Source organism: Epinephelus lanceolatus, chromosome 19 (genome assembly GCF_041903045.1).
Source record: "Epinephelus lanceolatus isolate andai-2023 chromosome 19, ASM4190304v1, whole genome shotgun sequence".
NCBI classification, from domain to species: Eukaryota; Metazoa; Chordata; class Actinopteri; order Perciformes; family Serranidae; genus Epinephelus; species Epinephelus lanceolatus.
In genome coordinates this window covers 36,600,177-36,613,520 of record NC_135752.1, presented here as the reverse complement: position 1 = coordinate 36,613,520, position 13,344 = coordinate 36,600,177, and the positions used below count along the sequence as shown (strand labels likewise).

The 13,344-nt window shown below is 41.2% G+C and overlaps 2 protein-coding genes across 2 annotated transcripts; both read right to left on the bottom strand.

Moving 5' to 3' along the window:
* Positions 1–900: 900 nt before the first annotated feature.
* LOC117270043 (tripartite motif-containing protein 16-like) lies at positions 901–3,198 on the bottom strand. The gene has a single exon (XM_033647457.2). The coding sequence runs from the start codon at positions 3,132–3,134 to the stop codon at positions 1,221–1,223; it is 1,914 nt and encodes a 637-aa protein (XP_033503348.2). The 5' UTR covers positions 3,135–3,198; the 3' UTR covers positions 901–1,220.
* A 1,715-nt stretch (positions 3,199–4,913) lies between these two features.
* Positions 4,914–12,492, bottom strand: txnl1 (thioredoxin-like 1). The gene is made up of 8 exons (XM_033647458.2): positions 12,237–12,492; positions 10,293–10,389; positions 8,501–8,674; positions 6,922–7,044; positions 6,589–6,658; positions 6,255–6,427; positions 5,261–5,365; positions 4,914–5,177 (listed from the first exon to the last, which is right to left on the bottom strand). Exons 1-8 carry the CDS (start codon positions 12,332–12,334, stop codon positions 5,148–5,150), a joined length of 870 nt encoding a protein of 289 aa, XP_033503349.1. The 5' UTR covers positions 12,335–12,492; the 3' UTR covers positions 4,914–5,147.
* Positions 12,493–13,344: the final 852 nt, after the last annotated feature.

Genomic DNA, 13,344 nt, shown 5'->3' with positions numbered 1-13,344 from the left:
TTTATTTGTGTTGCCTTTTTTGTTTATGTTTGTGCTGCAGCATCGCTCGGACCATTGCTACTAATTTATTTTATCTTGAACTTGTATTCCCCGACTTGTTCTGTACAAATAAAGGGAAAAAAGTCTAAAAAAAACCTATATTATAATGAAAAACTATGAAAATGATGACTTAGTAACTCAAAGTAATGCGAAACCTTCTCACATTTCTCACGTCACATTGTTTACATCTCAACATAATGTGAAACAATGCTAACTCATTATTTTGAGATGAGTAAATCCTTATATTGAGGTATCTGAGACATTATTTTGAGATATGAAATCATTATTTGAGGAAGATTTCTTATTATTGAGACAGTAAGTAGCGCTTCTCATTATTATGAGATACTAAGACAGTATTTTGAATATCTAAGCGCTTTTTTAAAGATGATCAAGTTATTTAGAGAAAGTTTCTTATTATCTTTAGATAGCAAGTCATTATTTTTGAGATATGCATCGTTGTGATAAATGTTCTCACCATTTTGAGATATTATCTCATCATATTGAGATTCTAACTCTTGTTTTGAAAACATTTCTCATTATTTTGAGAGAGTTTCTTATTATTTTAAGATACTAAATCATATTCCGAATAACTTGCTAACTATGATAGGCTCTCGTTTTCATTCCACTGCCGCAGCTGAGCTTTTTCCATACTGAGACAGAGCTGTTAATACATAACATTAAAAAATGTGATGCAAAACTAGAAAAAATCCAACACAAATTAAGAAATAAAATTGATCATGTTGAATATGTATGCAATACTGTAAACAGCGATTTTCATTCAGTGATGTTTAAAGGTATTTGGGAAGGGAAGGGAAGGGCATCAGTGTGAAAATATTAATTAACTCAGAAAAGGCTTTGATATCGATTTAATGTTTGATTTATTGATTTATTAAAATGCTGTGATAAAGACGAGGCGTATAGAGCTGCAACAACACAAACATACATCCAACAGAACAACATTACAGACTACACAACAAGTTAGAAGCTAAATAATCACAACAAATTTGTCACAACACGTTGCGATTGCTTATTTATTATACAAATATTTCACAAAGAACTCACTTGTCATAACAAGCAGTGATAACCACCTCGGCTGAAAAGAGAAAGAGCACCACAAACAGAAACTCTAATAAGATGCCATGGGTGGCGTCTTGTCTCTGTGGGTTTCAGGCTTCTGTGTTTTAAGCTTTACAGATTTCAGCGTAGGATCCATAAACATACAGACCAAATCCAGGACAGAGAGGCTGAGTGAATGTGGTCTGGACTCTGTAGAGGAGAGTCATCGTGGAGTCAGAGACGCTGTAGAAACACAGAGTGCCTGCCCCATGATCCAGGTACACTCCTACTCTGGAGGAGTGAGGACCTGAGATGGGAGTGATGATGTTTTTATGTCTGAATTCATAACTATCATGGAAACACTCCAAGGCCCAAGACTTGTCATTGTGTCCAAATATACTGTCTCTTCCTGTTCTGCTAATAGTCTTGTATGCAACTGCTACAAAAATGCCACTCCCTTTCCACTTCACCTCCCAGTAACAACGCCCAGTCAGGCTTTCTCTACACAAAACCTGAGGCCAGTCAGTAAAACTGTCTGGGTGACGACAATAGTTGTAATTGTTTTCACAGTATTTTGCCTTTAGGCCATCTGTAATACCCAGGTTGTCCATGCCTGATGTGTTTCTATTCAGTCTGATTTGACATGAATATTTGAGGAATTCAGCTCTGGTCTTGGGCTCTGCCTGTGCCAGTAAAACATCTTCAGACCCTGTCAGTGATATCTTGGTCCACTCCTCACTAAGAATGTCCTGCAGTTTATCTCTGACCCCTGACACAGCTGCAGTCATATCCTCAGTGTACCTCAGAGGACGGATCTTCACTCCGGATGAATCTGTAGCTTCACTAAGTCGTGACAGCAAAATGTAATTGTGCAAAAACTGGATGTGGTCATCTGCGTGTGAGAGCTGCCCCAGCTCAGCATCTTTCCTCCTCAGATCAGCGATCTCCTGCTCCAACTTCTCCTGAAGCTCATTGGCGAGAGTCACCCCGGATTTCTGACGAGATCTGATCTGCTGCTTCGCGTCTGTGAAGATCTTCTTGATGTCCTCCACAGCTTTATCAGCAGAGCGATTGATAGCCTCCACCTCCTGCTGAAGCGCCTTCACATCTTTCTCTCTGTTCTGGATTCTCTGCTGGATCTTTTGTCGAGTCGCCCCGAGCTCTTTCTGCTTCTCAGTCATTTCTGCTGCAGCTGAGACTGTGTCGTGGCCTTTATGTTCATCCATGGAGCACAGATAACAGATACACTGCTGATCAGTGCGGCAGAAAATCTTCATCACCTCACTGTGACGAGTACAGACGTTCTCCTGAAGCTTCTTGGAGGGGTCCACCAGCTTGTGTTTCTTTAATGGAACAATTTCATGGTGAGGCTGGAGGTGCTGCTCACAGTACGAGACCAGACACTGCAGACAGGACTTGACAGCTTTCACCTTCCTCCCAGTGCAGAAATCACAGCCCACATATTCAGGTTCAGCGTAGCAGTGATCAGCAGGAGCAGCTTGGAGTCCTGTCTTCTTCAATTCCTCCACTAAATCTGCCAACACTGTGTTTCTCCCCAGAGCAGGCCTCGGTCCAAAGGTCTGCCTGCACTGAGGGCAGCTGTGGATTTCTTTCTGATCCTCTTCATCCCAGTAGTTTTTAATACAGCTCATACAGTAGCTGTGTCCACAGGGAATAGTCACCGGATCCTTCAGTAGATCCAGACAGATCGAGCAGGAGAGTTTTTCCTCATCCAGCTGAATTCCTCGCTGCGCCATTTCACCTGGAAGACACAGTGAGAGTGAAATAGTTTCACCATGAGATAAGCACAGAACACTTGCTGTTCTGCAGTACATAAGATGCCAACTCTTGCAGGTCACAGCATGCTGGTTACACCCATCTGTACACTGGCAGATCTGTGGTGGGTGGAGGAAGCAGGAAACGTAGACTGAGAGGATTGGCTGTGTTTGGGAGCAGGAAGAAGAGGGAGGGACTATGACAGTTTGCTTTATTCCAGGAAGAGGAGGCACTGTGTGCTTATAGCCCCTGTCTACCAACATGCAGTGAGCTCAACATGTGGTGCAGGAGACGCTGTTCATGCTCTGAAGAATCATAATATGTTTTATCAATTGTAAACAGTGTAGAAAACCAACTATACTGAAAGGTTTCATTTTACAGCAACTGTATAACATATATTTGAGTTGATAACAGATTCTATGTAGTCCTCTAGCATATATGACATATTGATCTCAACGGCAGTCAGGGGAAGCAAATGAGTGACTGCTAGGATGATAGTTTAGGTGAGGAAGAGGAGAATGCTCTTCATGAAAAAAGGACAGCGGATTCAGGGAAATTCTGCTTCTCCCATTAAGAGCCACATGTACACTGTACACCTGCAACATGTAAATTATTCAGTGGGTCCCATGTTGTCTAAAATCCCCCCCTTCCTTCTAGAATAAAGGTGTGACAGAAACTGTCAGTCAATCACATCACATTTTCTCCAGCAGAAAGGCAGCCGACAGGACCATGTGTCACCTTTGCTCCACTGGAGGGGCACCCTAGAGAGCAAATTATTGCATTTTCTCCACTAGAAGGGCACCATACAGGGTCCTGCATTCTGTTTTCTCCAGTGGTGGGCACCCTAGCAGGCAATTCATTCTATTTTCTCCACTAGGAGGGCACCCTACAGAGCCCTGCATCACCTTTGCTCCACTTATGTTTCACCCTCAGGGGAAATTTATTGTTTTCTCCACTAGAAGGGCACCACACAGGGTCCTGCATCATATTTTCTCCAGTGGTGAACACCCTTGAGGGCAATTCATCATATTTTCTCCAGCAGAAAAGCATCCTACAGGGCCCTACATCAACTTTGCTCCACTGGAGGGCAAGTCACTGTGTTTTCTCCAGTACAAGGGCACCATAACAGGCCCAGTGTCATGTTTTCCCCACTGGAGGGCACCCTACAAAGCAAATCACTGCATTTTCTCCACTGGAAGGTCACCCCACAGCACAATTCACCATATTTTCTCTACTAACAGGCCATCCTACAGGGCCCTGCATCACCTTTACTCCGATCGAAGGGCACCCAAGAGGGCAATTCATTGTGTTTTTTCCATGACACATTTCCTAGGAGGCACTCAGGGTTGGAAATGAGCACCAGCTGGTAAAATACTTAATTCACCAGCCACAAAAAAACAACGGTGACCTACTTACTTTCTAAACCTGGGGGCACTTTATCAGATCCGAGAGGGCACTTTCACAGCTGTTTTTGTACCCCCAGCACATCAGTGCACGACTGTTCAAAAGTTTGCAATCAACTGTTAAACTGAGGCCTTTACTCTTTCCATCAAACGTGTCAGTTTAAAAAGAAATGATATAATTCAGACACCTAAGATGTTCTTTTTACCGACATGATTACAGAAGAATTATTTAAATTTCAATTTAGTCGATGTCCCTACAGTGTTGCATGACAGGGGAGAGTACTGTTGGAAATGTGATTCTGAATTTCTCAGTCCAGAAAAACATGACTCACTAGTGACAAGTAGTATTAGTAGTAGTATTTTTTTTCTTCTGTGTAAACGATATATATCCGGTTGTACGTCGTCAAGTCGCTCAAGGAGTTGTAAGTGCTGTCCAGGAAGCCAAGAAAAAGTGCAAACAACACGTGCTTATAGAAAAATAAACTTGTATTAGTCTTATCACTGACACTGTGACCCTTCTTATGACTATTATTACAGATGTTCATACTGCATCCACAGATGTTAGTACTGTCTGTATTGCCATACTACTCCTCCTCCTCCACCTACAAGAGTTCCCACAGAAAGCAGACACAACGCACATCCCTTTGAAAAAGGATTGTGTTTTATTTACAGTGACTTTCATCGGAATTACAATACAAATGATTTATAGACTGAGTCTCCACAGAGGAGGTCAACTGGAGGCTGTGTGTGTGTCTGAATGTGTGTGTCTGTGTGTGACAGCAGAGTGTGGCAACTTTGGCAGAGGGGAAAGTCCTTGGATGTATCTGCAGCCTCCTCTTCCTCTTCTTCTAATCCTCCCCATGGTTCTCCTGCTCAGTGACTCTCTCCTTTCTTTCCCGTAACCTGCATGGCGACAAAATAAAAGTGATGAGTCATAAAACAAACCTCAAAGTGAATGAATCAAGGTTGCTGTAACTGGTCCGTACCCTCTTGAAGTCGCTCATGTTGGTGGCCTGTACTGGAGTGCCTATGAATGTAAGGTAGTTGATTTTTGTCGTCTCCTCGTCTCCTTGGTTTGACTTGACGAACAACTGGTGAGGAAAAGAGACACACATCATCACAAAAACACGCTGAGCCGGATAAACCTGTGAGGTTTTGTAACCAGTAGATGGCACAGCTGGAATCATGTCAGTCCTGTACTGGGTTGGGTACCTGACAAGTAACACCATTTCCCTCAGTGGAAACAAAGCTTTAATTCACTTTAATTTCACAGCTAAGAAACAATAAATTGTGAAGACAATAAAGCCTCCACAAAAATAGCATTTTAAGTCTTGTGTGTGATTTATCCTGGCTTCATATGAACAGAGGAAATCTCTGCATGTCGCTAGGCTAATTTATACAATGTAAAATGCCATAGGCTTGTGCTAATAACGTTAGCATGTTGTATTTGTTTGGAAAACGTGTTTAGTATAAGACAGTTGTTTTGTCAGTGAACCTTGTGAGTTGTAATGGAACCAAATTATGTAACGTTACCTTTGTTAAATGTTGCTGTTGTCCCTGGATTAATATAAGGAGAGGAAAAGTCTGCTAGCCGCTAGGCTAATTTATACAATGTAAAATGCCATAGGCTTGTGCTAATAACGTTAGCATGTTGTATTTGTGGGGAAAATGTGTCCAGATAAAGACAAGTGTTTGTCTGTGAATGCTGCGAGTTATAGTGAAGCTGATTTGTGTACTTGTGTTTGAAACTGTCTCTATTAAGCCATGTTTAATGTGTGTTTAATGTGTGTTTAATATGTGTTTAATATGTGTTATGAATCAACTAAACTTTACAGCACTCAACAGAAACCTCCGTCGCCGACTAGTGTTTTGGATGTGTAACTGCAGAGTGGCACAGACACACCACCACACAAGTATAAATGCTCACAACGGCGTAGGCCACCTGCGTAGGCTACGGTGTTTTATTTATTTGTCACTCACCGTAACACTCTGTACATTCTGAAACTTGACGTAGCGCAGAGGAATCAAACCGTCGTCTTTGTAGTCCTCCTCTGACAGCTCCAAAACCTGAGTGGCTTCACTCCGCTCGGCGTCGTCAAAACCCATCGACCGGGGGAGATTGATGAACACCTTCATCACCTTAGGGGCTTGGGCTGAAGGAAAAGTGAGAGGAGGGAGGAAGCAGTGGGAGACAAAGGGAAGGGAAGAATAAGATGTTAGTTATCAGAGAAATTTATTTTGATTGCAATACCTCCAGTTAATAGATTCAGATAAATGAAATTTTATTAAGTGTAGCAGCATAAAAAAACCTCACCAAAGTCTGAGGACAGTAGCTTCATAGAGAAGAGCTTCACAGGCTGGTTGAAGGCCATAGTTATCAGCAACTAGACGAGATTAACAGACAGCAATATATCGGGAAAATTACCTTCAAATTCAACTTATCAGACAGGTAAACTGAAAAACAATAAACTACCACAGAGTACGGAGGGAGCTGAATATTTTCAAATGTGTTTATCTGCCTTGACAGCTGATTTTGTTTACTCTGAGTTATGGAGTAAATCGTTCTGTGTTAAAAATGGGGTGCATAAATGAAACTACTAGGACTGCCGAGAGGACACAGGGACAAGTCAGAGTTAACAGCTCGTACCTGTTCATCACAGTCGGACTCCATGTAGGTGGAGTCTTTGATTAAGCAGTTATCGAAGCCACAGTCGTCGCTCTCGTTGAGGCACTCGCAGCCGGCTTTGTTGACAAACGGCATGAGGTCCATCTGAAAAACGAAACAAACACAACTGAAATAACTCCTGGGTCTACCCCTGCCTTTGTTTAACACTCACATTTATACATGTCATTCATATATTAAAACATGTCTTTTTGAGGCAACTGGCTGATTCACATTCTGTCAGGTTTACACAGGAACTGTTCATACTAATTTCTTTCTTCTGTTTCCAACCACACGACACACACTGTGAGTTTTCTGGTTTTGTTTTGTGTTTTTCCCTGTCAGATATAATTTATAAAGCCTTTACTCACCAGGGGTGTGACAAATAACATCCAAAATGTGAAATACTTGCCTGGGAATATTTCGCAACAAAACTATTCATACCGAGGGGCGGCCTCTAGCTCACCTGGCAGAGTGTGCGCCCCATATAGGTCCTTTGCAGTAGCTCAGATTCCATTCCTTTGTTGCATCTCATTCCCCCAACCTCCTTTCTATCGTCAGCTATACTATCACTAAAAGGGACAGGCGATAGGCAGGACTATGGACGTGACAGGTGTGACATTTAGACCTGTTATGCAGGCATTGGGAGATTTAAAAAGTAGCTGATAGCAGTTAGCAGCAGCTTGGAGAAGAACAGTGGCTGAAACTGTCTACAAATTGGGAAAACTATGAGGTCAAGGAGCTCCTTATCCTCCGAGCAGAGGACGAGATCAGCCGCCACATAAACGGGACGGTAAGTGATTGTTATTGCCATGTTATGCCATTGTTATTGTTTACAAAGCGCTGCCAATGAGTATGTTATACGTCACAATAGAGGCTGACGTGGTTGTGTTACGCCGTCACGCCTTTTTTGGCACAGGCACGTAACCTGTACAGACAGATACTTGTTTGCAGTCTCTGTCACAATCAATGGGATATTTAAAAATAGCGGGTTCGTGCACTCTTGTTGAGCAAGAGTGACGGTTTTCTTTTGAACAATCAGCAGACTACAGAGTTTCTAGCTCCACCTTTTATTATTGGATCAGCATGCTGCTGTGGGTACCTCAACAGAAGGGTGATGAAAATGGGACAGAATGGAGGTGTGTTATTGGTACCATTAACAACTTCTGAGAAGTTTGCCGACACGGAGCTTCTGTGTCGTGACGTTACGTCTGTTCTGCACAACACGAGTGGCTGATGCCTTTAATTGCTGCGCAAAAAAATCAACCTTGTTGCAGAAAAAATTAGTCTGCTTTTTTGCCATGTGATATTTGCAGTCTATGTGAAAGTGGATATGAGGAAAAACAACAGTTTAAAAATAAAAAAAATATCTACTGATGGGCAAATTAATCACACGAGAAAAAGAAAACACCCCTGGTGTGTAAAGGCCGTTATTTGCTTCACAGCTGAAGAGGGTCATGTCTGGAATGTGACAAAATGGCTTCTTCTTCACGTCAAATCCTGCACACATACAACCAAAATCCTTCAGTAGAGAGGTGCCAGTAATTTAACATCGTCAACTCACGTATCCCTTTGGAATGTCCGAGTCCTCGCTGTTTCCCGGGTCGTTTTCCGTGTGCTGTTTGATCTTCTCCTCCAGACCTGCAGCGTCCACCCCCTGATACTGGTCCAACCGAACCCGGTTCCTGAAGAACAAGAACGTCGGTGTGGCTGTGATGTTGTTGGCTGCTGCTGTTGCCTGGGAAGAGGAGAGAGGGTTGGTTGCATCCTCCAAACCTGGTCTAAACTAAACTCTTTAGTCACCTGTGTCTACCTTACATTTCTGTTACAGCATGAGGATCATGTTTAGTTGCTTTGACTCAGTCTACAACACTCGCAAAGACAGGAAATGACAAAATTAGTGTTTTTCTCTCCTTAAAACTTGGTCATTGTTTTATTAGCTCTTTGTTTTAACTGCTGCTTTTCTAATGTAGGATGAGGCTGTTTAGCAGAGTGAAGGCTCTGTGAATACAGCTTGTGCTCATATCTTCACTCTGCCCTCATCCTGTGAGGTTTAAAGTTTATATCTTAAATTTAACAATTTAATTTAGTTTTCTTCGCATAAATGCGTGAGATGACGAGATAAAGGCCGACTGCACATCTTAAAAAAAGAGACATCTTACACCCCTTAGAATAAAGAAGGTCTTTTGATTCCCCCATGGTGCTTTGGCGACCCCTAGTGGGGGTCTGTACCCACTGGTTGGGAACCACTACTTCAGAAACTTTTTTTCCTCCAGAGACACTGACTTGTTTTGGGGGGAAGTTTGGTCCACTAGTTACTTTAGTCAGTATAATGTAATACAATATAATGAGATGACTGGTACTAAGATCATACATGTGTCTCTGACACGCAAAACAGTGACTAACTTTTCAATGACAGCTTTTCTTTTTGATGCTTCCGTAACAACTTGTCTTGATTAAATTAAGTGAGTTAAGTTTGTCAGGTTGCTTTTTTTCTTTTGGTTGATTAATTTTTTTCATTTAATATCGCCTCAACACTAAAAGAAATTTAAAAACCAGGCCTGTCATTGGTCTAAATGAGTCAACACAAGTTTATGACCTGACTTTAGCTCTGGTCTCACTCTGCTCAGATAATTATAAAACCATAACATAATGCTACAGCTGGGTTTTCATGGGAAATTGATTCAACAACTGAAGATATTCTGATACCATTTTTCTCTTTCTGATACCGATTTTAATACCTGAACTTGCGCATTGGCTGATACCAAGAACCAATTCTATACCACTGTGTGAATGAACACCACAGAACTTTCTTCTATTATCTAATTTGACTGTCTGTCAAAAAAATCTTGGGAATAAATAAAGATTCTTTAAAAAAACAGGCAGCCGCAATTTAGTAGCAAGCACCACTAATGCTAACCCTCCAGACTAAAGCCGTGCATACTGTACACGTTGCCTTTAACTGGTGGGACTTTCCAGGGTAATATGTTGCCAAATCGGTACACTGTTCACTGGAAATCAATTCTTCTTCGCTGCTCTGATACAGCAGTCGCCAGTGGCTGCACAGCGCCACCTGCTGTGTAGGCTACTGATTTAGAGCGGTGAAGAAGAATTGATTTCCAGGATAACTGCCATTTTATCCAGGTGTTAAACTACTTTAAAGTTACTAGATTAGGTGGTATTGGACCAGTGCATAGACTCACTCGATCCAGCAGTTTAGGCAGTATCGGAGGCATTTCCCATACTGGTATTGGTATCAGAACAACTCTATCAACAACCATTGCTCTTCTGAAATCATTCCCGCAGCTCTGACTCTGGGATGAAAATGTTTATTGAATGATTTATGTCAGACTCACCTGACAGACATGTACATCTACTTCGAGGAAGACGACCTGTGGGTACTTGTTACTCAACATGTTGAAAGCTGGAGCTATTCTGACACAGGGTGGACACCTGAGGAGGCAGAGGAAAGTGGGTGAGGGATCTGCTCTGGTCCTTCCAGTGCTGCTGAAACATTTACTCAGTGATTCAATGAGTCACTTAACGTTAAAGAAAATGGCAACAGTTAATCATCAATGAACAGTATAAAGTAAAAAGCAAAAATTTAGCTGCTACCAGCCTCTCACATCTGATATATATGGCAGTAATCTGAATCAGTTGGGGTCTGCACTCTTGGTATAATATACTGTTAATAAACATACTGAATCTGAAGTTCTACATTATATACCATTGATCATTTTAGTACCTAACAAACTCCAATACTCTGTGCTACAAAAAGTTGTGGTTATAGCTGAGCAGATGTGGGATTTTCAAGGCACCATACATCATCTGATAGTGATTTTTGCTTCTTATTGGCTGACATATTCACCAAAACATTACATTTGCGAAAGAGCTACTATGAACTCTACTATGACATTTTGGTTCAACGTAGCATTGATGTTTCATATTTCAAAACTTCCCAAGAGCGACTGTTGTACTTCCTAATTGTTAATAAACACATACAGCAGCTGCACGAGGCACTGTTTGGTATTTATGGCAGGGTGAGGCATGTCAAATAATCTTTTAAGCACTGGGTAGGGTATTGTGTTTTTTGTTTTGGCTTATGGAAGAGACATACAGCTTTAAATGGTTGTATTTTATATTCCTTTTAAGATTTAAAAGGTACGTTTTCCGAACAGTCCTTGAACACATTATTTTATGAGGAGGATTTGCATTTTGGTTAAGACATCAGCTCATTGTTTTTGTAATAACTCTCACTGTTGTGCTGTTTGCTCATTGCACTGGCTCCAATACTACCTACATATGGTGCGTATTAGGGATGCATAATATTGGATTTTTTGCCAGATACACAACAACTTATTTGACCGATTACAGATATTGATATACCCATTTTTTCTAATTTTTTTTATCATCAAGCCTCCTCTGTAGTGGAATTAACATCATATTGCGCATGCATACTTTTATCGTGACGGCCCACCAGCAGATGGAGACATGACATACAACACATATATATAATAGTTCATTTTGAAAGCCAATATCAGTCGATACCAATGACGTCTATAAAAAAATATGGTCAGTTATGGTGGAGAAAGGGTCATGCACTTTCCACCAGTCACTCAGGAAAAAGATTTGTAGCTTTGGGGAAGGTCAAGATTTAAAATAAAAGATAAAAACTAAGCCACAGAACACACACCCCTCTCTTCTGATAGATTAAGAACAGTCCCTAAGATTTTGCTAGTGCTTTACATGATTCAACCTTTTAAATGCAGACATTTTTATTAAACATCCATACCAGTTAACCAGTGCTATAAAATAAGATCTTGAAAATGCTTGATTTCTCTCATAAATCCCTCAAAGGGTTTAACTTCTTAATATTATCCTTTAAGTGTTATTGAACTGTTATCATTTCAATTACAAGATTAAAACCTTGTTATAAGTAGAAACGGCGTGTGTACACATGTAGTTACACAGCCAAAAAGTAGAATAGGCCTGTGTGTTGTTGTTTTAACACTTTTGTTGGTTTTAATGTTGATGTTTTTCTTCCACAAACCGTACGACCCCTCAGCTGCTAACTTACTGTAATACTGCTATGTCATTGTAGGCAATACAGCTAACTGGCTAACGCCTGCTAACTTGCTAACATACAGTTAGCTTTCCTATCAGTGGAAGCTAAACCTTTTAGATAACGTAGCTCGTGTCAGCTTCCCCAAAATAATAAACAACGAGCTCTGAATGTTTCACAGTCTCATGTTGAAAGCAGGAAAGAAAAGCGCAAAGACCGGCTAGCCGCTCGGCCTTACCCAGCCATTGTAAACTTCACCACGGCGAGCCTGGAGCCGGCGGCCGCTAGCTCCGGCTGGAAGTCCGGGTCGCTCCCGATCACTTTAACACCGACCATGGTACCGTCTGCGGTGTGAGCTGGTCACCCGGGCGATGTTCAGGACACGAAACTGGGCAACCTAATAAATATAAAGCGTTGTGTTTTTAGCTTTCTGTCAGTGTGTTAGCTAACTAGCTGCTCTCTGAGCCACACTAAAGGTACAGTGAGTTAGTCCCGGATGCGGACTCCCGATTGGTCAATAGACAACAGGAAAGGCGGGGCTTTTCCTTTTTCTTCTTCTTTGAGTTTAATGGCGGTTGACAAACCAGCTTTCAGGCGCATTACCGCCACCAGAGGACTGGAGTGGGAGCAGTCAATTGGCAGGAAACAAAATGAAACAAAATAAATAGATAAATAAATAGATAAATAAATAAATAATGCAATCTATTAGTACATGTTTGACCGTTTCCAGTTTGTTACAGTGTGGTCATAGTTTTCAGGGTGTCTACAGGTATCAGACGGCTAAGTGTAAGACCCGTTCAAGACACCCTTTAACCAAATTTAGGACACTTTTTTTTTTTAACAAATCATGTTTTACTTATTGAAGCATTGCAGGTAAGTAGTATGTATGTGGTCCAGTGCAGAAGTAAGTGTTATGCAGTGAGTTTAGTCAGTCGGCATTTTGCCGACAGGTAAGTAAGTATGACGTATTTAGTAAAATGACAGTATTATAGCTTTTAAAGATTTGTAACATTAGAAATGTGGACGTTTACACAGAAAGGCTTCACTTATTTTCACAAAAATAAATTAAATAATGGATAAATGAAATTAGATTAAATGTTTGTTGCAGGTGAGACCCCACAAATTCATATTTAAGACTATTTAACGACTTTTAAGGCCTTATTGGTGTAACACTGAGTTCAAGACAGACTTTTCAGGGACTTTTACAGAGTTTCATTTAATCCTGTGTGTCCTATCCTCGGACGGGTCATGACCATCTCTTCCCTTGCGTTCCCACTCCGTTATCTACCAACACCTACATGTTTTTGAATACTGTAAAGATGTCTTCCTGTGTCACTTGAGTCCCA